This window comes from Podarcis pityusensis (assembly GCF_964106645.2).
Source record: "Podarcis pityusensis genome assembly, chromosome: 4".
Classification (NCBI taxonomy): Eukaryota; Metazoa; Chordata; class Lepidosauria; order Squamata; family Lacertidae; genus Podarcis; species Podarcis pityusensis.
In genome coordinates, this window is record NC_138027.1 from 36,880,385 (window position 1) to 36,907,543 (window position 27,159).

The 27,159-nt window shown below is 42.2% G+C and overlaps 1 protein-coding gene across 7 annotated transcripts in view; it reads left to right on the top strand.

Annotated features, from left to right (window-relative positions):
- BBX (BBX high mobility group box domain containing) overlaps positions 1-27,159 on the top strand; it is a 131,655-nt gene that overhangs the window by 37,167 nt on the left and 67,329 nt on the right. For 2 of the 7 annotated variants that reach the window (XM_081002673.1, XM_081002674.1), the window contains one exon: positions 1,553-1,604. The exons of 4 other annotated variants lie outside the window; for them this stretch is intronic. In XM_081002673.1, coding sequence (XP_080858799.1) covers positions 1,602-1,604 — 3 coding nt within the window. In that variant the 5' untranslated portion in view covers positions 1,553-1,601. Of the gene's footprint in view, positions 1-1,552; positions 1,605-9,672; positions 9,858-27,159 lie in introns of all 7 variants that reach the window. One more of the 7 variants, XM_081002676.1, reaches the window with a different exon arrangement.

Consider the following 27,159-nt stretch of genomic DNA (forward strand, 5'->3'; position numbering starts at 1 on the left):
ATAAAAGATGTCATTAATTATTTCTGTCCTAAAACAAAACAACAACAATAATCTTCTCTGTGCTCTACCAATGTATAATGTGCATTTGGTATGAACATAGGGAGAGGCTTTCACATCTAGTCTATATTTCTTCTAGTTTTTCTTAATTTCTTTTATATTTTTGGTGTGCTAGTTTTAATGTTTTAATGTGTTGGTTTTTTGCTTAGAATACTGTAAGTTGCATTAAGTTGCTGTGGCAAAAAAGGACTAATAGGATAATAATGATAATGGATTTTCAGTACAAGCCTTCTGGACCTCACTTCAGTTGAGAAAGAAGCATTCCTTAAAAGAGGAGAGACCATTAAATCTTGACTCATGTTTGAAAATATCACAGAATGTGTGCTATTCTTATATGTCTATTTAGTTTGAAAAATGCTTCAATACAAAGTTTCAAGGTTCACTTTTACATGTTAGTTATTATTATTATTTGCAAAAGTTAAGTTGGGGCATATGCTTATCAGTGCAGACAAGATAATTTGTCAACTGAAAAATTATATGTTTTGACTCTAGGTGATCTGTAAGTTATGCTCAGAGCAGATTCATTGAAATTAATGGGTTTAAGTAAATGAAGTCCATTGATTTTATATAGTCTAATCTTTGAATATGACTAAGTTGGATTTCATTTTCTGTGTTGATAAATGGTAAAGGTAAAGGGACCCCTGACCATTAGGTGCAGTTGCGGACGACTCTGGGGTTGTGGCGCTCATCTCGCTTTACAGGCCAAGGGAGCTGGCGTACAGCTTCCGAGTCATGTGGCCAGCTTCTGTGCACTGCTTCTGGCGAACCAGAGCAGTGCACAGAAACGCCGTTTACTTTCCCACAGGAGCGGTACCTATTTATCTACTTGCACTTTGACATGCTTTCAGACTGCTAGGTTGGCAGGAGCAGGGACCGAGCATCAGAAGCTCACCCCATCGCGGGGATTCGAACCACCGACCTTTTGATCAGCAAGCCCTGGGCTCGGTGGTTTAACCCACAGTGCCACCCATTGTTGGTACATATTGCTAAAAACGAAGAGATCATAGGCATGCTACTGTAATTACATCTTCAGATGTTTTAGAATATTTATTGTGATGCATCTTGTGTAATAAGAAAAAACCCAATCTAGATCTTATATTCATTTACATTTCAAATTAAGTGATGTTTAATATTGCCCACATACTCAACTGATTTATAATAAACAAATATTTCAGTTTGGGGAAAAACTTGGCTTTGATTCTCAACAAGTTAACCATTTATTTATGTTTGTTATAATTATTCATTGCTGCCGTAAACTCTTGTTTTCTGCAAAATATGCTGGTATGTTTTGAAAGCAACCACGCTACTGTCCACTTAATTCCAATCCTTTTAAAACCAAGTTTTATATTGTACATATTACCTCCGTATAGAAATAAATGTTAAAGGGTATGTTTGAATCAACAGTGTCTTAGAAATTGCTAGTTTTAAAAATGAGCTTTTGGTGAAAAAGCGGAGAGAGATTATTGACTTTTGAATATATTTTTGCAAATTTTAGGAGGCGAAATTAAGGATGGGTAGACAGGCTCTGCGAATCTGGTGAGGTGATGGTAAGTGATAAAGGACTGTACAGCAGCGAGGAATTGGTTATATCTAATAATCAGTTCTGTAGGAACTAATGAAAAAGCATTTCATCCCTATTGATATGCCTGTGTTTCTGCTGTTGCATCTCTCCCTGTTCTCATGCTGTTTGTTTCCCCTTCCTCCTCATGCCTACTCCTCAGCTGCCAATTTATTTTATGTCACCTTCTCCATTTTGCTGTTCATGAAAAGTAGCAGATTAGCATCCTCAAGAGAGGTCAATCCAGTTAAGAGTTTGAGCCACCTGGTTTTTACTGTCCCACTTTCAATATTAATACTGAGGGTTTTTAGTACTGTCCATAAATCTTTGGGATAAAACCACTGGGAAGTTTTCCCTACTCTTTCCCCTTCACATCTCTCTTGTATGGTATTCTATCTTTCCCCACTAGGTGTACACTGACCAGGAATAATAAAATGATAATTTCTTAGAATGGGTATACACTATGGGTGTCCACTGACCACAGGATTTTGTTCAGACCTTGATGATGTGCTTTGGGGAAAAACCTGCTTTCATTTGAAGTCCTTCAGAATCTTTTTTAATTGGGTTTGGATTCCAGCTTCACTTCAGAAAAAAAACAAGTTTTTGTTTCCGTCACATCCTTCTTGACTATTACAGTGGTACCTCTAGTTGTGGACTTAATTCGTTTCAGGGTGCCGTTTGCACCCCGAAAATTCTGCAACTAGAACGCCTTCTGTGCATGTGTGCGGTGCAATCGGGCGCTTCTGCACATGTGCAAAGCGTGCAGATCGCTTCTGTGCATGTGCGAGTGGCGAACCCGGAAGTAAACACTTCCGGGTTTGCCACATTCGTAAGCTGAAAGTCTGTAACAAGAGCAGAACGCAACATGAGGTATGACTGTATAGGTGAATTTTTAAAAAAAGAAAACTCTCTTTTGACAGAAGTGGATAAGATTTGCAGGCATAGTAAACCCTCCAGAAATAGGCAGATTGGTCCAGCAGCATTTGTGCTGGACATCTTTGTGTGTGTGTGTGTGTGTGTGTGTGTGTGTGTGTATATATATGGAAGTATCTATAACTTCTTTATTTTTGGAACAATGTTATTAAAATTCTATGGGAGCGAATCCTTCCACATTTCAGAAGGATAGTAGCAGTAACTTTTCCCACAAGGTCTGCCTTCACAGCTATGGGTTGGTAAAAAAAAAAGGAAAGATTTTATTGTGGGCAATTGATCTGAAGTAGCAGATATGAGAGAGGCACCCCTAGGAAAGAAAGCTGTCAAATTTTAAAGAAAGTTTTTGATTGTGGGAGACGAGAGTAAAAGGGAGCCACTTTCCTGTGATTTCATTAAGGTAAAGGGACCCCTGACCATTAGGTCCAGTCGTGACCTAATGATTTCATTAGGGGGCACCAATTCAGTAGTGTTAGGTAGGTGCTAACAGCAGTTTTATTTGAAGAGTAGTCTGGTGTGTTCCATCTCACGAACCCTTAGTTCCCCACTTTAAAACCTCCATAACTGCATGTCGAAGTCAAGTTGCTTCTTATGTGGAGGGGAGCATGAGAGGGGGAGAGAGAACAAGAGCTGCTGTGATTCCTCGACCTCTAACAAGCCCAGAATCCTTCCGAAGCACCTGACAGCAATTTAAATTCATCCAAATCTGTTCCACGCCCCAATATACACACAAGTGGAGATTCTTTCATATTTATTCAACCTACACGTTCTGCACATAGTTCTTATAAAGGGCTTATGCCCCCTTCCCACTGAAGAGCCTTTATGCTCACGAAATTAAATGTCTTCCCCTCTGCAGTGACCAAAAGTAGATTCTCACATACCCCATATTAAGCCCATCTGTTTGCCTGCAACCAAGAAGTACCTGATTCAATGGACCACATTCTCTTAGTTTGCTCTCCACATAGTAGACCTTTCCAACAGATGTTGAGCAAAATGTTGGACCTTGAGCCTATAACTCCGAGAAGATGTAAAATGAGGTTTCTCTTGGCAGATCAGGACAAAGATATCACTGCTTTAGATATCACTAAAAAGATATCACTAAAAAGCTTCCTTTTTAGCCACAATTTTTTCGTGTTCCCAACGAACCATCATTTTGGGGAACAGACAGGGCAATATCTAAGTGCACATGATCACAGTGTGACCTTACGACCTTCGACAGCTTCACCCTTGTCCTTTTAATTATCCCAGTGACCTGAATTTTTTATACTGTGATGCCAATAAAGGTATTTGATTTGAAGGGCTTATGCAGACATAACATTTGTGATCCATTAAATACTGAGAAAAGAAATAGTGACTACCAACATCACTCAGTTAACTTCATGGATGAGCATGACATTCTACAAGAATCTTGCAAGATAATGTTATCAAGTCTGCACTCCGCCCTAGCAAAGAAATTATGACTAACTAATTTTAGTAACTGGCAAAATCATAGAATCATAGAGTTGGAAGAGACCACAAGGGCCATCGAGTCCAACCCCCTGCCAAGTAGGAAACACCATCAGAGCACTCCTGACATATGGTTGTCAAGCCTCTGCTTAAAGACCTCCAAGGAAGAAGACTCCACCACACTCCTTGGCAGCAAATTCCACTGTCGAACAGCTCTTACTGTCAGGAAGTTCTTCCTAATGTTTAGGTGGAATCTTCTTTCTTGTAGTTTGGATCCATTGCTCCGTGTCCGCTTCTCTGGAGCAGCAGAAAACAACCTTTCTCCCTCCTCTATGTGACATCCTTTTATATATTTGAACATGGCTATCATATCACCCCTTAACCTCCTCTTCTCCAGGCTAAACATGCCCAGCTCCCTTAGCCGTTCCTCCTAAGGCATCGTTTCCAGGCCTTTGACCATTTTGGTTGCCCTCCTCTGGACACGTTCCAGTTTGTCAGTGTCCTTCTTGAACTGTGGTGCCCAGAACTGGACATAAATGAGCTAGCTCTTAAAACACAAGTATAATTCGAACCTTTTATTTGTTTTATCAAAGTGTATTTGAAGGAAATGCAGTCTTGTGATTCTTAATTTTTAGCTTGTTAATAGGGGGCTGCATTTAAATAATTATTACAGAAGACTGTAGTCCCGTGACCACAAAACTGGGTGTAAGTGCCGCTGAACTCATTGTCTGAGTTCAGTATTTGGACAGGGATGGTCTAATAATAATAATAATAATAATAATAATAATAATAATAAATTTATTACTTATACCCCGCCAGGCCTTCATAGCCACCCAGTGGTGGCCTGTGGAGCAGAATAATGTCTCCCAAGTCTTACTGGGCTCTTAGGTGCAAAGGCAGCCGATTTCTCCATCTCAGGCGCAACAAGAATTAAGACTGCCCCCCCCCCCCACCACCGGAATGCCCTGTATCTTGCAAATTTCTCTGAGAGCCTGAGCATTCCACAAAGGATTGCCGCTCGGTTTCTTACCCCGGGGGCAAGGAAGCCAAGTGGCATCATTGTGTGCAGGAACGCCCTGGTTCTCAAAAAACTTGGAGAGAGCCAGGGCATTCTGCATGGTGTTGCCACTCATCTTTTCTGAAGGGTGTGTGTTCTGGTGGCAGCGGAAACAGTTGGGCAAGGCTGCTGTGACATATTTATTGCAGAGGTTTTGAATACCTGTGAAGGGGTTTCTGGTAAAACAAAAGTTTGTTGCCTGTATTTCTGCATGGACAACAAACAATATAGAAGTTCTTCATTTCTAATTTTAACTCTCAATTGTTTTATTTTTAAATAGTAGACTTGCTGTATTCCAATTCCCCCAAACTGGGTGGCCTAATTTGCATGTAATGCAAATTGTTTCCTAATTATGCACATTTTCCTGTGATTTTTTTTAAAAAAGAAGTTTTTTTTTTTAAAAAAGTGTGAAAATACTACTTGTCTGAAACAGGGTAATGTAGTACAGGTTTTTTGTGCCACTGAGTACGTACTAGGTTTCGACTGGAAGTGGTCAAGAGAGGACAATTTAATAGGCTGACTTGCTGAAAGCTAAAGGGTGATTTGCAGGAAGGATATTTGGCTGAAAATCCAAATCAGCCTAATTGCTACCCTGCAATATCAGTGTTTTATATCGCTCCACCACAGCCCTCTGCTCACAATGTTGGATTATGCTGGTGTTGCTTATTCTCAAGGCCATTTTAAAAGTTTTTTTTAAAAAAAGAAATTTCGACATGAAGTAAGGCTGAGTTCAAAAAAGAATGAAGTCACGTTGCTACTTTTTGTTTGGTGAGGGAGCATGCTGCTGATTAGTAACAGGTATGCTAAAATACTTGGTCTCTCCACCATTTTATATAAGCAGCTGTCGCTTTCACCCAAGGTGTGGGGAATTTTAAAAGGAACTTGGACGTTCCATCTCCAGGCAACTGAATTGTGACTCTTGTTTTTCCTATTTCTATGGATGTAGCTACTCCTTTTTCATGTCAGTTACAGCTGTGATTTCTGTCATTGGCTACAACAACAAAGGTGAGAGAGGGCTTATGGATCACAAAATGATTTTGCACATTCTTCTTATTTCTGATTCTATAAGAGCTATCAAGTTGCTTTATATATACGAAAACTGGGAATCTAGCCTTGCTAATAGGGTTAAACGGGCACCAGCTTGCAAAGCTGAGCCAGATGGACCATATGACAAATATTGTTAATAGTGTGTGTGGGGGAGTTTATGAAGCAGTATTTTATTTTTGTTTTTACAGTCCCATAATAGAAACATGCCTGTTGTCTTTGTCCATGGAGTTTTCTTGGCAGGGATACTGGAGTGGCTTGCCGGTTCCTGCTCCAGGTGGATCACGTTTGGTCAAAACTCTCCACTATGACCTGTCCATCTTGGGCGGCCCTGCACGGCACAGCTCATAGCTTCTCTGAGTTATTCAAGCCCCTTCGCCACGGCAAGGCAGTGATCCATGAAACATGAAACATGTTCTAAAAAACTAGAAAAAGACAAAAGATTTATCTAAAAGTTAGCACTTGGTATCCCACATTCTTAAATGTAGCAAATATGCAATTAAACCTAAGTTGTAGATTAAACTTCTCTAATACGCACAGGAATGAATTATGAGGAACCATATATCCTGTGAACCAGGACCAGAATTTCACTAATATGGTAGATGTGAAAACATATAGCCATAGTAGTATTTGGATATTTTTCATGTCTGCAATGAAAGTGGATTCTAGATTCAAAGTTCCATGAAATTTCTCACATTTGCACTGAGTTATAAAGGTTTGCAATATACCGTATTTTTTTGCACCATAACACTCACTTTTTTCCTCCTAAAAAGTAAGGGGAAATGTCTGTGCGTGTTATGGAGGGAATGCCTATGGGTGGCATGCCTACGGATTTTCCTCCTCTAAAAACTATGTGCGTGTTATGGTCGAGTGTGTGTTATAGAGTGAAAAATACGGTAATAGTCCATCCCCACCAGGTGGCCTGTAACCTTTCATGGTATGCAGTTGTTCAGGATAGTATTAGTCGGTATTTGTAAGAGTGATGACTGATAAGAGCAGCGCTGAAACCACTGTGGTACCAGGATGAGCTTTTCTTTGTCAGAAACTACTTTCCCAAATGGAAAAAGGGGTTTTGAAGTTCCTTGGTTTATTAGTTGTCCCTTGGCCTGCCCCTCAATCTTTTCGATTGCTTCATTTGTTTTTCAAGTTTCCTTTCCTGGAGTTGCGTCTACAACCAGCAAAAACAAGACACATGGAATGTTTACATCAGTTAGACTTGCGGTATTAAGGAAACTTCGACAAAAAACGCTGTCCAAATTACCGAGGAAAAGAAGAAATTGGGTGCCTTGATATTCTGATTTCTATTCTATGAATTCCATAATTCGGCAGTGCCAATCAAATATTTTTAATCTGCATGGATTTAGGTACATATTGAGATCATACTTCTCTTAATAATGTGTATCAGTTTACTAACAGTATGCAGTCCCAAGTACTGAGGGCAGATGGATTTTCAGCCTGGAGCTGGCACAGCATTTGGGCTCAGTACTATCACACCACAATAGTAGGGCTGGTTCAGAATCCCCTCTACCTCCCACCTCTGGTTTCAGCACTTTTCATTGGCTGCTACCTACCCATATGTTCGACAGGTGGAAGAGGGACCTCTGTACCAGCTGGGGGATGCTGCAGTCAGCTTTGCAGTTAAGGGCTGGAGGGCTTGGATGGAAGGTTAAGTTTCTTCAACCCAACTCCCAGTGCAACACAAAATTGGCTCGGATTGCTCTGTTAAAAATGTTGACCTATGTAGGCAGCTACAAACTTACTTGGGAGCTAGCCCCAGTGAATGTAGTAGAACTCAGTGACTAAGCATGTGTAGGATCGAGCCACACAGTTCTTTCTATGCAACCTGTAAATTAGTTGAGTTAGGATATTTTTGATTTACAGCTCTTGACCACATCCACACATCTAAAGCACATTTAAAACACATAACTTTTCCCAGTGCTTTTTTTCCCCTAAAAAAATGTTTAGGGGTACTCTTCCTAAACATTAGGAAGAACTTTCTGACAGTAAGAGCTGTTCGACAGTGGAATTTGCTGCCAAGGAGTGTGGTGGAGTCTCCTTCTTTGGAGGTCTTTAAGCAGAGGCTTGACAACCATATGTCAGGAGTGCTCTGATGGTGTTTCCTGCTTGGCTGGGGGTTGGACTCGATGGCCCTTGTGGTCTCTTCCAACTCTATGATTCTATGATTCTTATTTTCTTACTCATATTGAAATACTGCCCCTCCATGAGGCCAAACGTAGATTCACAAAATGTTTAGGGGTATGTGTACCCCTGCGTCCCCCCAGAAAAAAAGCACTGGCTTTTCCCAGTGAATCCTGGAAATAGTTGTGTTTTAAGGGTGCTGGGAATTGTAGCTCTGTAGGGTCTAAGTTAAAGTTCTTAGGATGTGCATTAAATGTCACCTGAAAATGTGCTTTAAATATATGGTGTGAAATTAAGAACAATTAAATCAGAACATTCTCTGTCTAAAGGTTTGTGGATGGCAATCTATATTTCTTACTTCACGTTTAGGAGAAATATTCTCGGAGCCCATAAAGATGCCCTTTTATGCACTCCAGTTTATTTTTCTAAGCACATATTGACTGTATACCTTATGAAGTACCTTGTTGTATAATGCAGCAAGACTTCTACTATCTAAACTTTTCTGATCCAAAAAACTGATGGTTGTTTTTATTATCTAATTCCCATACAACCAATTGCCCAGCAATTGTCAATAGCTGTTGCCTTTGTCTACAATTCTGATTAGAAATATGTCCTTTATTACCCATCCTGGCCTCCTTACTTACCCACCTTTGGATAATTGAGGCTATACTGCAATATAAAATACGTTATTTATAGCCAAGCTGTTTTTTTAAACAGCATCTGGCCAGTTTTTACCCTTATAGAAGTTACTATTTGACTTGTTTTGTTAAGTGCAATAGTGCAAAAATGTGGATGGAAAGCTTACATTTGAGAGACGTAAAAATAATTAGAAATGATATTGTTACTTTGAGGAATACTCTGAGGCTGGACAATGAAGTGGCTTAGATGAAAGTGTATGTGATTAGGGAATTTTGCAAGCTAAGAGGGACAAAACTTATTTTGGGTGTCTGATGCATCCAGGTATCACTTCCAGATACTACATGAAACTAGCCTCCTACTCATATCAGCATTTGTGAAATCAGAGCTGTCCCCATGGCCCACTTTAGGTGTTACCGTTATAAAAAGGCCTCAGTGGAGAATGTACCTTGAACTGCAGCTGTGAACAGTGACTTGTGGAGAAAACTGCTGCAAATCTGTGCTGAGCTATGGGACTTGCTGGTTGGCCTTGAGCAAGTCACTATCTCTTTCGCCTCATTGTTGTGAGCTCCTTGGAGAAAGGGCGGGATAGCTAAGCAATGCATAAATGTTGTTATTTATTTTTTTCGTTTCCAAAACAGGATTGTGGGAGGGCATGCCCTAATGCTTTGTATGTGGGGCTGCCCTTGAAGATGGCTTGGGAGCTTCAATTAGTGTGGAATGCGGCTGCCATAATTTTTATCAGTGCAGCCAGATGGTATCGTGTTACACTGAACAAATCACATTGTCTGCCCTTTTGCTTCAGAGTCCTGGTGCTTTCCTTTAAAGCCTGAAATGACTTGGGACCGAAAGAGGTGAAGGAGCACTTTTGCCTCCCTGTGCCTTAAGATCTTCAGAGCAGGCTTTGCTTCACGCCCCACGTCAGTTCCATGTTGGTGCAGGATGGGTCCTTCTCTGTGATGGCACCGCGGCATTTCTCTCCTAAATAAGGCAAGCAGCTTCTCTGCTATCATTTTGGCCCCAGGTGAAAACTTACTTGTTTGCTCAGGCATTGTAACCATGACTGTATGGTTTACCCAGTTGCTTTTATTTTAGGTGCCTACGTTACTAAATAGTTGCTTTTGTTTTGATGCATTTTTTATTAGTGCATTGCTAGTGTTTGTGTTTGAAATTGGTTGTTGTGGTGGTTTTGTTGTACCCTACCCTGGTATCAGAATCGATGAAGAGTGGGCTACACAGATACAAATAAATGTTACTCAGGCTGGAATCAGAAAGAGATATTGGCATGAAATGGAATTATTGCCTGTCCTGTGCATTATCATTTCTTCTCCACACACACCCCCACTTGTCGCCTTTGGATAAACATGATCTGAAGCACTGCAATATCCTGCAAAACCTGCCTGCCAGAGACCATTATGCCTCTCCTCTACCACCTTGCAACTCTCTGAAACAACTAGAGAATGCCCCTCCAGCCTCGGGGAAACAAGTGTACTGGAAAACTACATATCTAGGGCACAAGCCCTGTTCAGTATAACCAGAATTTTGATAGGCCAGTACTCAACTCTGCTTTGATGAACTGTAAAAAAAAAAAAAGTCACGTGAAAGGGCGGGTGGGTTATTGTTGTTGATGTTAGCAGTAATACTGGTATGCCAGTAATGCGGTGGCTGTTCAAATGTGCAGCTGAGCATAGACTACAAGAGCCAAGTCTTGTTCATGTTTCATTCTTTAGTGCCTTCTGGCTCCACCCTGTTCTTTTCTGTTCAACTGAAATCATTTTTCCGTGTTTCGTGTTAGCTGCTGTCGGAAGCTAGTATTCCTGCTCAGAAAACAATCATTTTCATAGCCCTAGCAACATTTTTTTTAAAAAAACCTGTTGGATTTATTCATCTGTTTCCCTTTTCTGAAAAGAAAAAGCAACAGGCTGGGAAAGTCATGGTGATGGTGGTGCTGATGATTTAGAAAGGAATATCCTATTCACTATATTTGGCACAGTGTTATAATCAGAGTTGTAGAATTTTGCACCAAAAATAATGAGGGGTGAATCTGAAAGATGGATGGGTAGATGAATTAGTCTCAGGTAACATATGTCTGAGTATTTACTTGGAGATGGCTGTACACTTGAGGCTATAATCCTTTCCCAAACACACCTGGTAGTGAAGCCCATGGAACTCAGTGGAACTTATTTCTGAGTAGATAGATCTGTTTGCATTAGATTAGGAAGTCAGTGGCTTAATACCAGGGATAGAGAACTGGTGGCCCTCCAGAAAGGGCTACAACTCCCAACACCTTCACTTGTTACGCACATTGATCATTGACATCCAGAGGACCGCAGATTCCGCACCTCTGCTTTAGACCATCAGTATTAATATTTCCGCATCTCTTAAGATGTACTTAACAGTAGTTCATGCTTTTGTCCCTTATTAGCATAGCTTTGGTTAAGTGCCCACCTTCCAATGGTAGCCGGCTGTTACTTAGTAAACAGAAACGCTTTAGCAAATACTCATGCGTTGGGCTTTCCCCCTTCTGTTTCCACAAATAGTGCAACCCAGCCCACACACAATTCATTGTGTTGTAAGCTGCTTAAACACAGAGCAGCTTCAAAAGGAGAGTTTTTATGATGGAGCCTGTGAATGGTTTTGTTCAGTGGGTGGTGTGAGTGGTAGAAAAGAAAGCTGCTACACGAGCAATCTGCAGCAACCTTCTTTGGATCGGGCCCGCAGTGATTAAAGGTAGTGTAGTTAGGGTGCAGTCCTGTACTTACATACCTGGGAATACGTCCCATTGAACTCAGTGGGTCTTATTTCTCAGGAAGCATGAGCAGGATTGCAATGCAGTAATAGAGATCCCCATTGGTGTAGTGTAGTGGCTAGGAGTTGAGCCAGGAGGTCCCTGGTTCAAATCTTACCCCTGCCATGAATTCAGGGGGGCAAGCCACTTTTCTCTTGGCCTTGGCTTCAAAACTGCCACAGGGGGACAAGAAAAGTAGCCTGCATTACAGGATTGTTGTACTAAATAGTATACGCAAAGCGCTTCAGACACTTGAAAGGTGTTATATAGGCATTAAGTAGTATTCTCTTTTTACCGCACAAGATGTAGAAGAGAGTAAATAAGAAAAAGCATGGGATTAGTGCAGAGAAAAAGACGTACAACTATGCTTAAGAAACCTCTGCTGGTAAAATTGAGAGATTGCCACCTGACTGCAAACAAGCATAGTTAAAATGATTTTTAAAACACTAAAGTGTAAATATTATCCTCACTATGTAATTAATTTTCTTTACTCAAGGTAGTAAATCAGGAATTACTCCAGTATTCTGTCCCCTTGCTTTTATGAAGAACTTGCCTTTGCCACAAACTGCTACCAATTTTAGAAATATTTTTATCAACGTTGACAATATTTACTTATATAAGTTAGCAGCACAGAGGTTAAAACATGATGAACAATTTTTCAGATTTTAAATGGGGGAAAGTATTTGATCCCCTGCTAAATTTGCCCATTTACCCTCTGATGAAGAAATGACCAGCCCATAATTTTAATGGTAGGTTTATTGTAGCTGTGAGAGACAGAATAACAACAGGAAACCCCTCAGACACCCAGAAGACAGAAATCAGGCTTCTGCTACATGTACTGGTTTTCCTGAGTACAGTGGTGCCCCGCAAGACGAATGCCTCGCAAGACGAAAAACTCGCTAGACGAACGGGTTTTGCGTTTTTTGAGTCATTCCGCAAGACGAATTTCCCTATGGGCTTGCTTCGCAAGACGAAACGTCTTGCGAGTTCTTGCGAGTTTGTTTCCTTTTTCTTTAAGCCGCTAAGCCGTTAATAGCCGCTAAGCCGTTAATAGCCGCTAATAGTCGCTAAGCCGCTAATAGCCGTGCTTCGCAAGACGAAAAAACCGCAAGACGAGGAGACTCGCGGAACGGATTAATTTTGTCTTGTGAGGCACCACTGTACCTTATAGGGTAACCACTTACACATCACCAACAAAGAGGAAATGCATTGCCAAAAAAAGGAATAGATTTTTGCATAAAATTAGCATAGGGTAATTTATTATACAGGTTTCGAAATGACTGTAATTTAAATAGAAATACAATATAGCTCACCATAGAGGAAATGAGTGTGATCAGGTAACCTTTGCACATGCGCATTCTGCTCTCTAGGTTTGAGGCTCTGCAGGGATCCTTTTTGCTCTTCCTTCTTAAGGTTCTGTATATTTAAACAGAACTTGGACTGGATGGGCAGTCCTCCAGATCAAGAATTGGGGAATGATCCATAGCTGTGTTCAGGAAGCACATTCATAACTCTCACGGAAATCAGAGGAAATTACTTCTCAGTAAATACTTACAAGACTGAGCTGCAAATCCTAGTGCAGGGGTGTCAAACTCAAATTCATCGGGGGCCGCATCAGCAGTTTGGTCACCCTCAAAGGGCCGGTTGTATCTGTAGGACCATGTGTCCACTCTTTATTATCATAAATTATTGTCACTGCATTCAATTATTACTGTTTTTTGTAATAATGTAGACGGTCCACTTTACATTTATTTTAAGGGTGTTTGGAGTGTGCGCGCGAGCCTCTCTCTCTCTCCCACTCACCCCCCCCCCACCAGCCACCCCATATTCCCAAAGAACAACTTGATCACGGGCATCGTCGGTCCTGGAAAGGCTGGCTGTGCAAAGATGGAGAGGGAGGCAAAATGAAGAGGAAGGGAAGCCCCGGGCTGGTGAAATCCAGCACGGAGGAGAAGAGGACGCCTCCCGCAGGGCGAGTTTGCACGCCGGGAAGGATCGGGAAGCAATAGCAGGATGTGCGAGGAGAGAGGGGCTTTCGAAGCCACCCACCCTGGGAGCGGACTCTTCTTAAAAAATAAATAAATGATGATGATGGATTCTTAACATCTGGTGGGAATTTTATTTTCTCTCTCTTCCTGCTTTCTCCTCCTCCCGCCACCAAGCTCGTTGCCGCCGCCACCATCAGCATCTCTTTGCATTTGATGTGCGATTCTGGGAGGGGGGAATGCAGAGGAGTTGGAGGCAAGGCGAACGGATATAATAACGCGGAGAGTTTGGCGAGGAGAAGACGCGGATGCTCCGGATTGCTGACTTGCTCCTGGCTGAAATCAGAAATCCGATTGCGCACTGGGTTGTGATTGGAAATCTAATCAGATCCTGGGATCGGCAAGGGGGGAGAGCGTGAGAGCAGCGGGGGGGGGGGCAGAGAGGGAGAGAAGAAAAGAAGAGCCCCAAAGTTGGCGTTTCTGAGAAAATAATTTCAGATGTTGCAAGGGGACGCGCCTCGGTGGAGGGCGGAGGGGGAGACACGGGAAGCGCGGCCGTGGGAACCCCCGATGTAACATGGACGCACATGGATCCGCTCACAGAGAAGGAGCCGCTTGGCCGGAGCTGAACAGACATAACAAAATCGTGTTATTAAACCAAACAGCGGCCGTTTCAGACAGACGGGGCTGTCGCTGCTGCTGCTGCTGGTGGCGGCGGCAGCAAGGGAAACCTTCCGCAGAAGCCAAAAACGATTCCAAGGTGGCTGAGGATTGGAAGAAAAGGGGAGTTTGGGGGGCGGGTGGGGAGGATCCAGCATCCCCGGAGAAGATCCAAGGCTGGAATAAAAAAGTTTCTCCGAGAAGAAAGACTCCCCCTCCGCGGCGCGGAGAGACCTGACCTTCCGCTTGCTCTTTTTGAGCAGTGAGCGGGAGAGAGAAGCCAGCTGCCCGCCTCGCTTCGGCCCCCGACGACGAAGACGCAGGTTGAGAGACGCGGGGACATTTGAAGCAGCAGCCACGTCCTTAAGAGCGATGGGGGGAGGCGAGTAGGGAGCCGCACCATGTAAACTTTCTTGTGTCAAAAAAAAAAAGCGAGAATAAAAGGTGAAGGCTGGCGGCCGGCGGCAGCTACACGGGCCACATGACGAGGTCTGGCAGGCCGGATTCGGCCCGCGGGCCTTGTGTTTGACACCCGTGTCCTAGTGTGTTCACTGGGGCTTACTGTATAGTATGTTTAGGATTGCAGTCTCAAGTACTTAATGTTGGTTGAGCTGCACACGTAATTTCAGCAGTTGTCTTCAATGTATAGAGACAGTATGGTTTAGATGCCGGTTTAAGTCAATATACTGCATATCAAGTTGCTGAAACATGGTGTTCATGTCCTCCTCCTATCCTCACTAACAATTAATTACTATAGTTGCTCGTTAACATTTCTTCTGTTTTAAAGTCTACAGTGAAACTTCATATTTTCATGCGGAATACTGTATAATTTAGTGGGGTTTTTTAAAAACAAAACCAAAAACAAAACCAAATGCTTGAATTGCATAATTTTTAAATTCAATATTATTCCCCCCCCCCCCCATTTTTGATGTTGTCTTGCAGGAAACTGGTAAAAGGCTTTAGCAGCTGTTAAATTAGTGTGGAATTCACATCACTGTTAGGCTTATCTTCATGTCCTATTTGCTGCTTGATGTGTATCAAGACTTCCTGTTGTATCAAAATGCAGTGGAATCTGAACCACTGACTAAGAAGCATATGTTGGAAACTGGAAACAGCCTCTGCATGATTGATACTTCACATTCAGGCAATAATGCCTAAGACCACTGATCATGTTATTAATATAAATTAAATAGAGTTTCCAACCCTCAGGTGCAAAATACACTTAAATTCCATCATATAAGAAAGGTACACATGCTTATCAACTGCTGCTCTTCTGTTGGTGTTGCTTGGTATAAATTGCCTAGTCCCTTTGACTCAATATTCATGTCTACTGTAATGGTGGAAAGGGACATTCATAACTATATATTAGGGCTGGGCGATATCAGGTTTTCAACATCACCAGCCAAACAGCACGGTTTGGCGATATACCGTGCTGTTGAGAAGACAAGATGCATTGGCCTCTGTCTGCGAGACACCAAGGTGAAACTGCCCCAGCTCTCACCTCCAGAGCTGATGCGGTTTCACCCAGGTGCTTGCCAACTGGACAATGCAGTTTCAGCTGGTGATTGGGAAGGTTACCCCTCCCCAGCTGAAACAGCCCCCATGCTGTCACTGCTCAATCAAGCAGTTTAAAGATGCAGAGGGAGGAACAAGCTATATTGATGCCTCGCCGATACAGCTTGTTTCTCCCTCTGCGTCACTTGAGGGCAGAGTGGGATGGCGGTTTCAGTCAGCGATATATTGCGGGTGAAACCGCCGCTGCTCCTGAGTCCCTCTGCTAGCAGCGCCCGCTGGAGGAAGGAACTCTTGACTCCCTCTAGCAGACGCTGCTAGCAGAGGGAGTCAGGAGCAGTGGTGGTTTCACCAGCGATATACCGCTGAGTGAAACCAACGTCCCGGTCTGCTTCTCATCCCGGTCCTGGGCAATATATCAATATATTGCCCAGCCCCCCCCCCCCATATGCATCCCTTAGATCGGACTGGGAACTTTTTTGGTCCAGTGGTCCAGATCTCTATCTCACCCGATACCCATAGGCAAATTTTGTCAGATGGGCAGGACCAGCCACCTTTCAGTCATCTGACATCATAATTATGCTCAGCTGACTGATGGTTGGCAGTCTTGCCTACCTGTCAGTGTTGGTCCACAGGGATGTGGGAAGAAACTAATGAGTGAGGCAGCAACTAGTAAGCTTGAGTCCTCCACTCACCAGCTGATGCACAGAGTTCAATCTTGCTCTCTGCAGGGGTTAAATCCTACAGTTTTGGCTGCAGGAGTAGACAACACAGGACTGGACCCTGCACATCAGAGTGATAGTTAAAAGGCCTGCTGAAAACTTTTCTGTTCTGCCAGGCCTAAAGGTAAAGGTACCCCTGACAGTTAGGGCTAGTCGCGGACGACTGGGGTTGCGGCGCTCATCTCGCTCTGTAGGCCAAGGGAGCTGGCGTTTGTCCGCAGACAGCTTCCGGGTCATGTGGCCAGCATAACTAAGCCGCTTCTGGCGAACCAGAGCAGCACACGGAAACTCTGTTTACCTTCCTGCCAGAGTGGTACCTGTTTGATGTGCTTTTGAACTGCTAGGTGGGCAGGAGCTGGGACCGAACAACAGGAGCTCACCCAATGGGGGGTTTCGAACCGCTGACCTTCTGATCAGCAAGCCCTAGGCTCAGTGGTTTAGACCACAGCGCCACTGCCAGGCCTATGCAGGCAATTAAGAGTCTGCCCCCCACAATGGTCTATTGAAGTTTGTTTTTAACCTTTCATTATGTTTTATGGTACAGTATATACTGATAAGGGATTTTTAAAATGGGAAGTGTTGATGTCATAACCTAAACTAACTTGTTTTTTCTTGGGTTGTAAATACTTCCCTTAGCACCTACCTAGTGCTGCTTGCTGCGAAACTTTCTGTCCACACAGCCTGATTGGTAGATGCTAGGCACAGACTATCAGGAATTTGTTCTGTACATCACCTAGTAAAGCAAGTCCATTCTACTATACAGAAGTTTTGTGTGTGTTGTGAATGTGAAATGTCTATGTACAGCTGGTTGGACAATTGTTGTTTTTTTTAAAAAAGTATAATAAAATTTAGGTTATGAAATTTACACTTAAAATTATTTGAACATAATCATATATGCCCATTTCTTTTCGTTTGAAGAAGACAAATAGGGTTTACATTTCAAAGGAGGGTTAATTGACTAGGAATGCATTAATGTCTTGCTTTCATGCAGTGGCATTTTTTTTGCAGATTTCTGTAACAAGCTACTCTCATTCATAGCTACAGCTTAGGTACTTGTAAAACCACTCTACAAACGTAACAAATGTTTTAGGTCACTGTGCTGTCTTTGGAATTGTGCATATTTTAGGTGTATAGCCTGTGATCACACTTTTTTGTATTGATGCTGATGAGCAAGACAAGCTTATTAACTTGTAAATCATAAAAAATACTTGTTTTAAAAAAGTAAGTGACTTTTATTTCCTGTTTACATAGAGCATATTTCAGAAGAGTAGGCATGTTATTCTGCAGACAAAAACCAATACGGTACCTTTGGAGTTGGTGATTTCTTGTAATAAGATGCTCCATAGGCCCTGCTGTTTATGAGCTTTCACAGGATCAGAACAGAAAATAATGTAAGTGCCAATAGTCTGTTTGGCCACCAGAGGTCTCCTGTTCCCTTCTGTAGAAAACTATAAAACTGGAGAACATCATTCAGATTTCGTCCTATGCAAAAAAAAAAAAAGAAGAAGAATGGCATGAGTAAAGTGTGATGTCACTGCTTTCCTGAAGATTTCTATTCAGGCAAACCTGCATGACTTGCACATCTTGGCTAGAGCACAAGCATGTCTCATACTTGCTACCTAAAACTGAAACTCAGCATGAAAACATTCCCGTCTTCAGATTTCCCTAGGTATGACTGATTGTCACATGTATCTAACATGCATAGCCATTCATCTCCATTATGAATGAATATTACAGAGCATAGTGATGCTTTAAGTAAAGCAGCCTTTGGCTTAAAACTTCATTCCACACTTAAGTATCTTCAGTGGCATTTGCTTACATGCCTATCTTGTTCTTAATGCTACCCCTCTCCTCTCTATTTTCCCCTTTGCTCCCCTCTTTTCTTCCTTCTATCTATTGTCTCTTTCACTTTGAAAATTTAGATGCTAAGCTCCATTGGGCAGGGACCCTGTAACTTAAAAAAACCCAAAACATTATTCCTTTTCTTCCTATGATATTTTGCAGGGCGGGGGGAGTTTTTGAGCTGGCTTACCATGTTAGACACTTGACCTAAAGAAGCATCATGAAATAATTTCATATTGCTCCATTTCTCTTTTAGTTTTTGAGATAAACACAGCAGAGAAAATTACTTCTGATATAAGCTAAAAAATAATAATAGTGTCTCATTATTTCCTTAAATACTTAACAAGCCTCTATATTCTGCAAAGAAAATCTAGGACAGTTCTTCCTTTTGAACTTCCATTTTTGCACTGGGTCATACTTGAGTTACTGAGGGTTTCTCATGTGTGCCAGTCTTCTGTAACCATTGCAGTTTGATATAAAGTTGAATTTACTTGGTGACACTGAGGAGAATCCCTAAATGCAGGACTCCATAATTCAGCTTTTCTGTCCTCCATTCAAAATTACTATGGCTGCAACCTTGTGTGCAGTTAAATCCCACTGAAATCAATTACATGTAAGCTGTCTGACTTCACAGAATTGCAGTCCACGTTTGTGGGAATCTCAAAGTACATTTTATTTTCAATATAATTGCTGTGCTCAATACAAAGTGGTTAATAAATGAAAGGATTGTTGTCAACAAGGGTGTGTCTGCACAGGGACCTCGTACACTCCCATTCAAGCTAGAAAAAAGCTAAATTTGCTGCTGTTAGTCTTGCAACTTTAATATGCGAATCAAGTGTTCAATGTGTGTAAAATAAACACTGTGATGGAATCCAGTGGGGATGAGTTTGCTAGCTCCTCCCTCCTGTTGCCATTCCAAGCTCCCTCCACAAGAACAGCCATCTCTCTGCAGTTTTATGAAGCAGGGAGCTGGTTGTGCTTGTGGAGACCCCTGGGTGTTTTAGAAGTTAAGGCATGTTAGTGAACATGCACTGGTGGGGGGGAGGGAAAGGAAATGCATTGCTATTGGTTTGCATCACAGTTTTTCTTCAAGCCTCTGTGGAAACAGCTTGGCACCTTTTCAGTCGCAACTTGTTGCATGTATTTCCTGATTGGGAGATGGAAAGGGATTGACCTTATTTGTGCCTAGCTGGGCATTTGAGGAGAGAAAGTTAAAGGATTCAGTTGAACCCTGTCAGATACCTTGAACACGGGAATAAACCGTGCCCCTGGCTCAGTACTTTTCACCATTTTTTGGTACCAATTGAAAACTTGGAATCTCATCAGTCTGGGATTTCAGCAGGAGTTGCTCCTTCCTCGAAGACATAACACTCGCCCCCATCTGTGATGAAAGAGTGAGCTGCTTGAGTATGCAGGCAGTGTCAGTCCTGCAGGATAGTTCCTACCCCTGATGATTGTGTTAATGCATAGACAATACAAGGCTGATAGACATAACCAAGCTTATTGTTCTAACCAAAGGCCATGACAAAGTTGCAGCAATAGTATCAATAAAATAATACAGAACATACATCCACAATGTACGGCAACACCCTTGTTGTAAGAGAGATGATATCAGAAACACCAGCAAGCTTAAATCTAGCTTGATTTCAGATTAAACCTCTGCATCACCACTACAGTTGATAGTGATTTTATCCTTTATTTTTGCTTTGGTTTTTTTTGCAGCCAGTGCGTAAAGGTAAAGGGGCCCCTGACCATTAGGTCCAGTTGTGACCGACTCTGGGGTTGCGGCGCTCATCTCGCTTTATTGGCCGAGGGAGCTGGCGTACAGCTTCTGGGTCATGTGGCCAGCATGACTATAAGCCGCTTCTGGCGAACCAGAGCAGCGCACGGAAACGCCGTTTACCTTCCCACCGGAGTGGTACCTATTTATCTACTTGCACTTTGACGTGCTTTTGAACTGCTAGGTTGGCAGGAGCAGGGACCGAGCAATGGGAGCTCACCCCGTCGTGGGGATTCGAACCGCTGACCTTCTGATCGGCAAGTCCTAGGCTCTGTGGTTTAACCCACAGCGCCACCCGCGTCCTTTTTATACCTACCGCCCACTAATGCATCTTTCTTGATGGTAAAATTTCCTTACCGCTCACCAGTGGAAGGAGGATTCCGCTTGTGCCATAGAACCCCCTACCGCCAACCTAGAATCCTGAAACGCCCACTAGTGGGCGCTAGGGACCAGGTTGACGACCCCCTGGCATCGAGGGCTACTTTGTGTGTTATGAGGCGAATATTGTCACTCAAAAGAAACCAAGCCATTTCTGCTGGGGTGGATCTGCTTGCTTGTGCAAACAAAGGTTTCAGAAGCAGTCTCTTGGGTCTCTCTGTAAGGGGCAGGCTGTCAGATAATGAGTGACATAACAGAATGATGTATTAATGATGCAGTTACAAAGAAGCTTTCTGTTTAATTTTGTGGGAGTTCACTATGTTCTCAAAGTGAGTTTAAGAGCATACCAGTTTCATTTTAACCAACTTTATTGTGGTCATCACCAAAACTGCTGAGGGGTGGGAACATGGAGCATGCAATTCCGAAAACCCTAGTTGACCACAGCCTCTTATTCAAGCGCTAGGTTGGTAGCCATAGGCAAACTGATAGAGGAGGGATGAGACACACTGTCCATACTCTGTGCCTAGCAAGGAAACCAAGAGGTTTCTCACTCTTCAGTGCCCTGCATAGAAATGCAATAGGCTGCTTGTTCAGGAGCAGAGCTCTGAGTCTCTCCTTTGCCAGCCCTGAGCAGCCTAGTTGCTGTTGTGTATTATTACTATTACTACTACTACTACTACTATTATTATTATTATTATTATTAGAATTTATGTACCGCCCTATACCTGGAGGTCTCAGGGCAGTTCACATAAAAAGATCACAGTATATAAAATAAAAATAAAAGCAATAAAATAATACCTCCCCCAAAAGAGCCACATTTTAAAAGGGTATGGGATGTTGACCAGGTCAACCAAAGGCCTGGTTAAAAAGGCAGGTTTTTCCTGGTGCCTAAAGGTGTATAATGAAGGCACCAGGCGAACTTCCCTGGGGAGAGCATTCTCCAGATGGGGAGCAACTGCAGAAAGGGCCTGTTCTCGTGTTGCCACCCCCCAGACCTCTCGAGGAGGAGGCACATGAAGAAGGGCCTCAGAAAATGATCTCAGGGTCCAGGTAGGTTCATATGAAAAGAGGCAGTCCTTGAGGTCCTGAGCCATTTAAGGCTTTATAGGTCAAAACCAGCACTTTGAATTGGGCCCGAAAACTAATTGGTAGCCAGTGCAGTCGGACCAAGATCGGTGTAATATGCTCAGTCCATCTTGCTCTGGTGAGCAACCTGGCCGCTGAATTCTGCACTAGCTGAAGTTTCTGAAGTGTCTTCAGAGGCAGCCTTACGTAGAACGCATTGCAGTAATCTAACCTTGAGGTTACAAAGCATAGACAACAGTAGTTAGGCCATCCCTGTCCACATAGGGGTGTAGCTGTGCCACCAGCTGAAGCTGATGGAAGGCAGTCTGAGCCACTGAGACCACCTGAGCCTTGAGCGACAGCAAAGGATCCAGGAGTACCCACAAGCCAAGACTGTTTCTTCAGAGGAAGTGTAACCCCATCAAAAGCAGGCAATCTCCCACCCATCTGATTTAGGGAACCACCCACTAAAAGTGCCTTAGTCTGAGTTTCAGTTTGTTGGCTCTCATCCAGTCCATTACTGAGGCAAGACACTGGTGTAAAGGCAAGTAAGTCCTGTGGTCTTCTTTACAAGGCTCGGTTAGGGAGACACAGATTATTTTGCACATAGAGAAATGTATTTAAGTAAGGATGACCTCTGTGTAGACAGGATGTTATACAGCAACCCTGAGATAAACCAGCTATTGTAGAGAGGTACAAATGTGTGTGAAATTGGCCCTCACTGACCTTTCTCACCAAAGCCTGAAGCAGGAAGGATGATAGAATGAATGTAGAAAAAGTGACCTTAGTCACAAGATAAAAGTTTAGATTTAGGCATGGGAACTATCTCACAACTGATTGTTGTGAGCTTATCTTGGACCGTTGTCCTTCTGAAGAGTAGGATAAAAATACATTTAATAAAATGAAGACTAAAAGGGAAGGGATTATACCCCTCTGCAGAATTTTAACATCCATTTTAAAAAGGTGTTAATAGTCAAATGGCAAATACTAGAAAGTTTTTTCCCATTTCTTAACAATTAGTTAAAACCACAATTCTTTTATTGAAATGAGTTTATTTAAGGAGTTGGATAGCAAATTTGCTGATAGTGAATAAAGAATTGTTGTACTAAATTGCTGTCCTTGAAGTTGCCAGATTACTTTGATGATAACAGTTCTTTTGGAACTTGCTTGTGATATCTCAGATCTGTAAACTTGAGATCTGTGCAGTTCAGACAAAACAATCCCAAGTCTGGGAATGAGCTCGGTCTTCACACTCTCCCTCCACCTTCATCTTTCTTTCTCTCTCTCTCCCTCTCTCTCTCTCTCTCTCTCTCTCTCTCTCTCTCTCTCTTCTCTCTCTCCCCCCCCCCCCCCCACACACCCTAGCTTAGTTTGGTTTGATATTCTGATTTGCTGGTAGCCCTTAAACTATAGTTTCCTACAATGGTCATATCATACAAAACTTTTTTAAGGATCTAGGATCCGAATAGTGTATTTTGTCTGAAATCCTACATACACATACTTTGAGTAGGTCCTGTTGAACTCAATAGGAATTGCTTCTGTGTAGACATGGATAAGTCTGCACTGTAAATTATTTATTTACCGATAATTGCAGGGATATTATTATTCATAATTTAGTGAAATGCCTAAATATATTGCATCCAGTCAGTGTTGGATATATGAGCTAGGCACCAAATGGCGCCTTAAAATCTAGGTTATAGTCACTGCAACAAAATGTCTAATCGCAAGGGCGTTTGGACTAGATAACCCATGGGGTCCCTTCCTATGCTACACTTATACAATTCTATGTTCTTAACTACGGTGTTTGACTGTAGCTTACAACAACAATTCACTTGTCCCAGTATGCAAGAAGGAGAAGCACACACAGGGGGAATGGAAATGGTATTAACCATTATCTGTGGCAGAGGTTTTTAAACTATGGTTGCCATCCTAGCACCCAGAAATCTCCACGCATTTGGACCTGTATCAGTAGCAAAACGTGCCTGGCATCTGGTGAATTTTGAATGCTACATCGAGTATATAAAGATGCAGTATTGCTCTGACTTTTTAAAAAAAACCCTCCTTGCAGCGTATTGGGTCTCAAAACGTTTTTTAAAAACACCTTAAGCCCAATTGATGGTGATGTTTGTTCAAATGTAAGGTCTGTGGAGCTCAGTGAGGTATACTGAGTTTATCCCTCACTGTTGCTGACTTGCACACATTTATTTAGAAATAAGCTCCACTGAAAATCAGTTGAACTGAATGTGTTTTTGATGTAGACAGGATTTGCTGTCTGTCATTATAGAAAAAGTTTGTGAAAATCGGAACACTAGATGGCAGGCTGCAACTTAAGTTAATAATTTAGGTTTTCTAAGTTGGAACACTGTTGAATTACTATAAAATGTAAAGTGGATTGATGCATGACTAGAAATAGGTGCAGTACTGGCTTGTGTGTTTATGAACTGGGAGGGAAGCACTATATTTCATAGAATCATAGAATCATAGAGTTGGAAGAGACCACAAGGGCCATCGAGTCCAACCCCCTGCCAAGCAGGAAACACCATCAGAGCACTCCTGACATATGGTTGTCAAGCCTCTGCTTAAAGACCTCCAAAGAAGGAGACTCCACCACACTCCTTGGCAGCAAATTCCACTGTCGAACAGCTCTTACTGTCAGGAAGTTCTTCCTAATGTTTAGGTGGAATCTTCTTTCTTGTAGTTTGGATCCATTGCTCCGTGTCCGCTTCTCTGGAGCAGCAGAAAACAACCTTTCTCCCTCCTCTATGTGACATCCTTTTATATATTTGAACATGGCTTTCATATCACCCCTTAACCTCCTCTTCTCCAGGCTAAACATGCCCAGCTCCCTTAGCCGTTCCTCATAAGGCATCGTTTCCAGGCCTTTGACCATTTTGGTTGCCCTCCTCTGGACACGTTCCAGTTTGTCAGTGTCCTTCTTGAAGTGTGGTGCCCAGAACTGGACACAGTACTCCAGGTGAGGTCTGACCAGAGCAGAATACAGTGGCACTATTACTTCCCTTGATCTAGATGCTATACTCCTATTGATGAGGCCCAGAATTTCATTGGCTTTTTTAGCTGCCGCGTCACACTGTTGGCTCATGTCATGTTTGTGGTCAACCAAGACTCCTAGATCCTTTTCACATGTACTGCTCTCAAGCCAGTTGTCACCCATCTTGAATTTGTGCCTCTCATTTTTTTTGCCCAAGTGCAATACTTTACATTTCTCCCTGTTAAAATTCATCTTGTTTGTTTTGGCCCTCTAATCTGTCAAGGTCGTTTTGAAATGTGATCCTGTCCTCTGGGGTGTTAGCCACCCCTCCCAGTTTGGTGTCATCTGCAAATTTGATCAGGATGCCCTTGAGTCCATCATCCAAGTCATTGATAAAGATGTTGAATAAGACCAGGCCCAAGACAGAACCCTGTGGCACCCCACTAGTCACTCTTCTCCAGGATGAAGAGGAACCATTGATGAGCACCCTTTGGGTTCGGTCAGTCAGCCAGTTACAAATCCACTGAGTGGTAGCATAGTCAAGACAGCATTTTACCAGCTTCTTTACAAGAATATCATGGGGCACCTTGTCAAATGCCTTGCTGAAATCAAGGTAGGCTACATCCACTGCGTTCCCTTCATCTACCAGGCTTGTAATTCTGTCAAAAAACGAGATCAGGTTAGTCTGACATGACTTATTTTTCAGAAATCCATGCTGACTATTGGTGATCACAGCATTCCTTTCTAGGTGCTCACAGACTGTTTGCTTAATGATCTTTCCCCCTCCTCCTCCCCGTTTACATAAAGGTTTAAATAAGATTTTATAAAATTATTTCTGAAAGATTCCTTTCCAACATAACAAAGAAAAAAAAAATACAGTTGGGTATCCACTGAAGGTTTGAACCCTTGGAGGAAGAAGATTAAATTGGGAGTCCTGGAAAAGGATGCTTCTTGGCTTGTTTCAGCCTCACATGGGCATAGAGTGACACTTCTGTCCTTATGCGTCATCTCATTAGGCCCACTTGATTCTTAGATGGGGAGAAATAAATCAGCTTAAATTCAAATTGTTCAGTTTCAATGGGGAGCGGTGGTTGTTTTCCCAGATCTAAAAGAAATTGAAGGTCAAAGAGCTGAAAATGCTTTCACTAGTTGAGAGAATCAGAGTTTCCGGAACTCGTCTGTCAGCTGTAGTGGGGAATGATGCTGTTCTAATGTCAGGTGTCACTCTTCTTAATTAGAAAGAACCTAGCAGGAGGTAGAGAGTGATACCTATGCAGGTCACTGAGGATGGTATTAGGGGCTTAATTTACCCTCTGAAACTAGTTAAAGGACTTCCTTTGACATCAATAAATGAGATTCTGAAATCCAAAATTAAGCTATGCAGAACATGGATATAAAGCTTTTGACAGTTTTAAAATAAAGCTCACTACCATTACTTTGAAAAACACAAGTGACAATATTCTAACTAAAATAAAATGTTTACTTTCTTTGAAGACTACCAATTTGTAGATTAATAGTAACTCAAAATGGTTCTTAACATTTCCAAGGCTATTTGTTTTAAAGCTTTGCTTCTCTTCCCCCTCCCATTACCCTAAGAACAGACTTATTAATAAAATATGATAATAGCAATTGATCTTTCCAGCTGTGTCTCTGGACCATAAAAAGGAGACTGGTTTATTGTATGTTACTTCAGAATACCAAAAGAAGCATTACAGCTGATTCTTAATGTGTGAAACCAACTTCTTTAGCAAAATTAGGCTTCTGGAAGGAAACTTCTGATTGGAAACAATGCTTTGTGGTCTTGGTTTTTGACACAGCACTTTGCAAGTCAAATTATTATTAAGTTGTTGTGACGCATTAAGTTATATTATCAAAAACTCCAGAATAAGGCTTTGAAAGTGATACTGGTAGTTTAATTGTTATGGTTCTTTCCTATAAAATTGTGCCTTTATTTCATCTTGTAAGTACTGTACAAATAAAATCTTACACGAAAACGATGCTTTTATAAATACTTCAAAACTATTGAATAACGCACTCAAAGCAAATAATGCACAAAATAAAATTATTAAATGGTGCAGCAGTAAAACTGCTAGCCTTTCGTTCTTTCTTTCTTTCTTTCTTTCTTTCTTTCTTTCTTTCTTTCCCACCCATCTGGCTGGGTTTCCCCTCTGGGCGGCTTCCAACAAAATATTAAAATACAATACAGTGGTGCCCCGCAAGACGAATGCCTCGCAAGAAGAAAAACTCGCTAGACGAAAGGGTTTTTCATTTTTTGAGCTGCTTCGCAAGACGATTTTCGCTATGGGCTTGCTTCGCAAGATGGAAACGTCTTGCAAGTTTGTTTCCTTTTTCTTAACACCGTTAATACAGTTGCGACTTGACTTCGAGGAGCAACTCATAGAACGCAGTGTGGTAGCCTTTTTTGAGGTTTTTAAAGACGTTGGTATTTTTGAAGCTTTTCCAAAACTTTCCCGACATCGTGCTTCGCAAGACAAAAAAAATCGCGGAACGAATTAATTTCGTCTTGCGAGGCACCACTGTAGTCTATTAAACATTAAAAGCTTCCCTAAA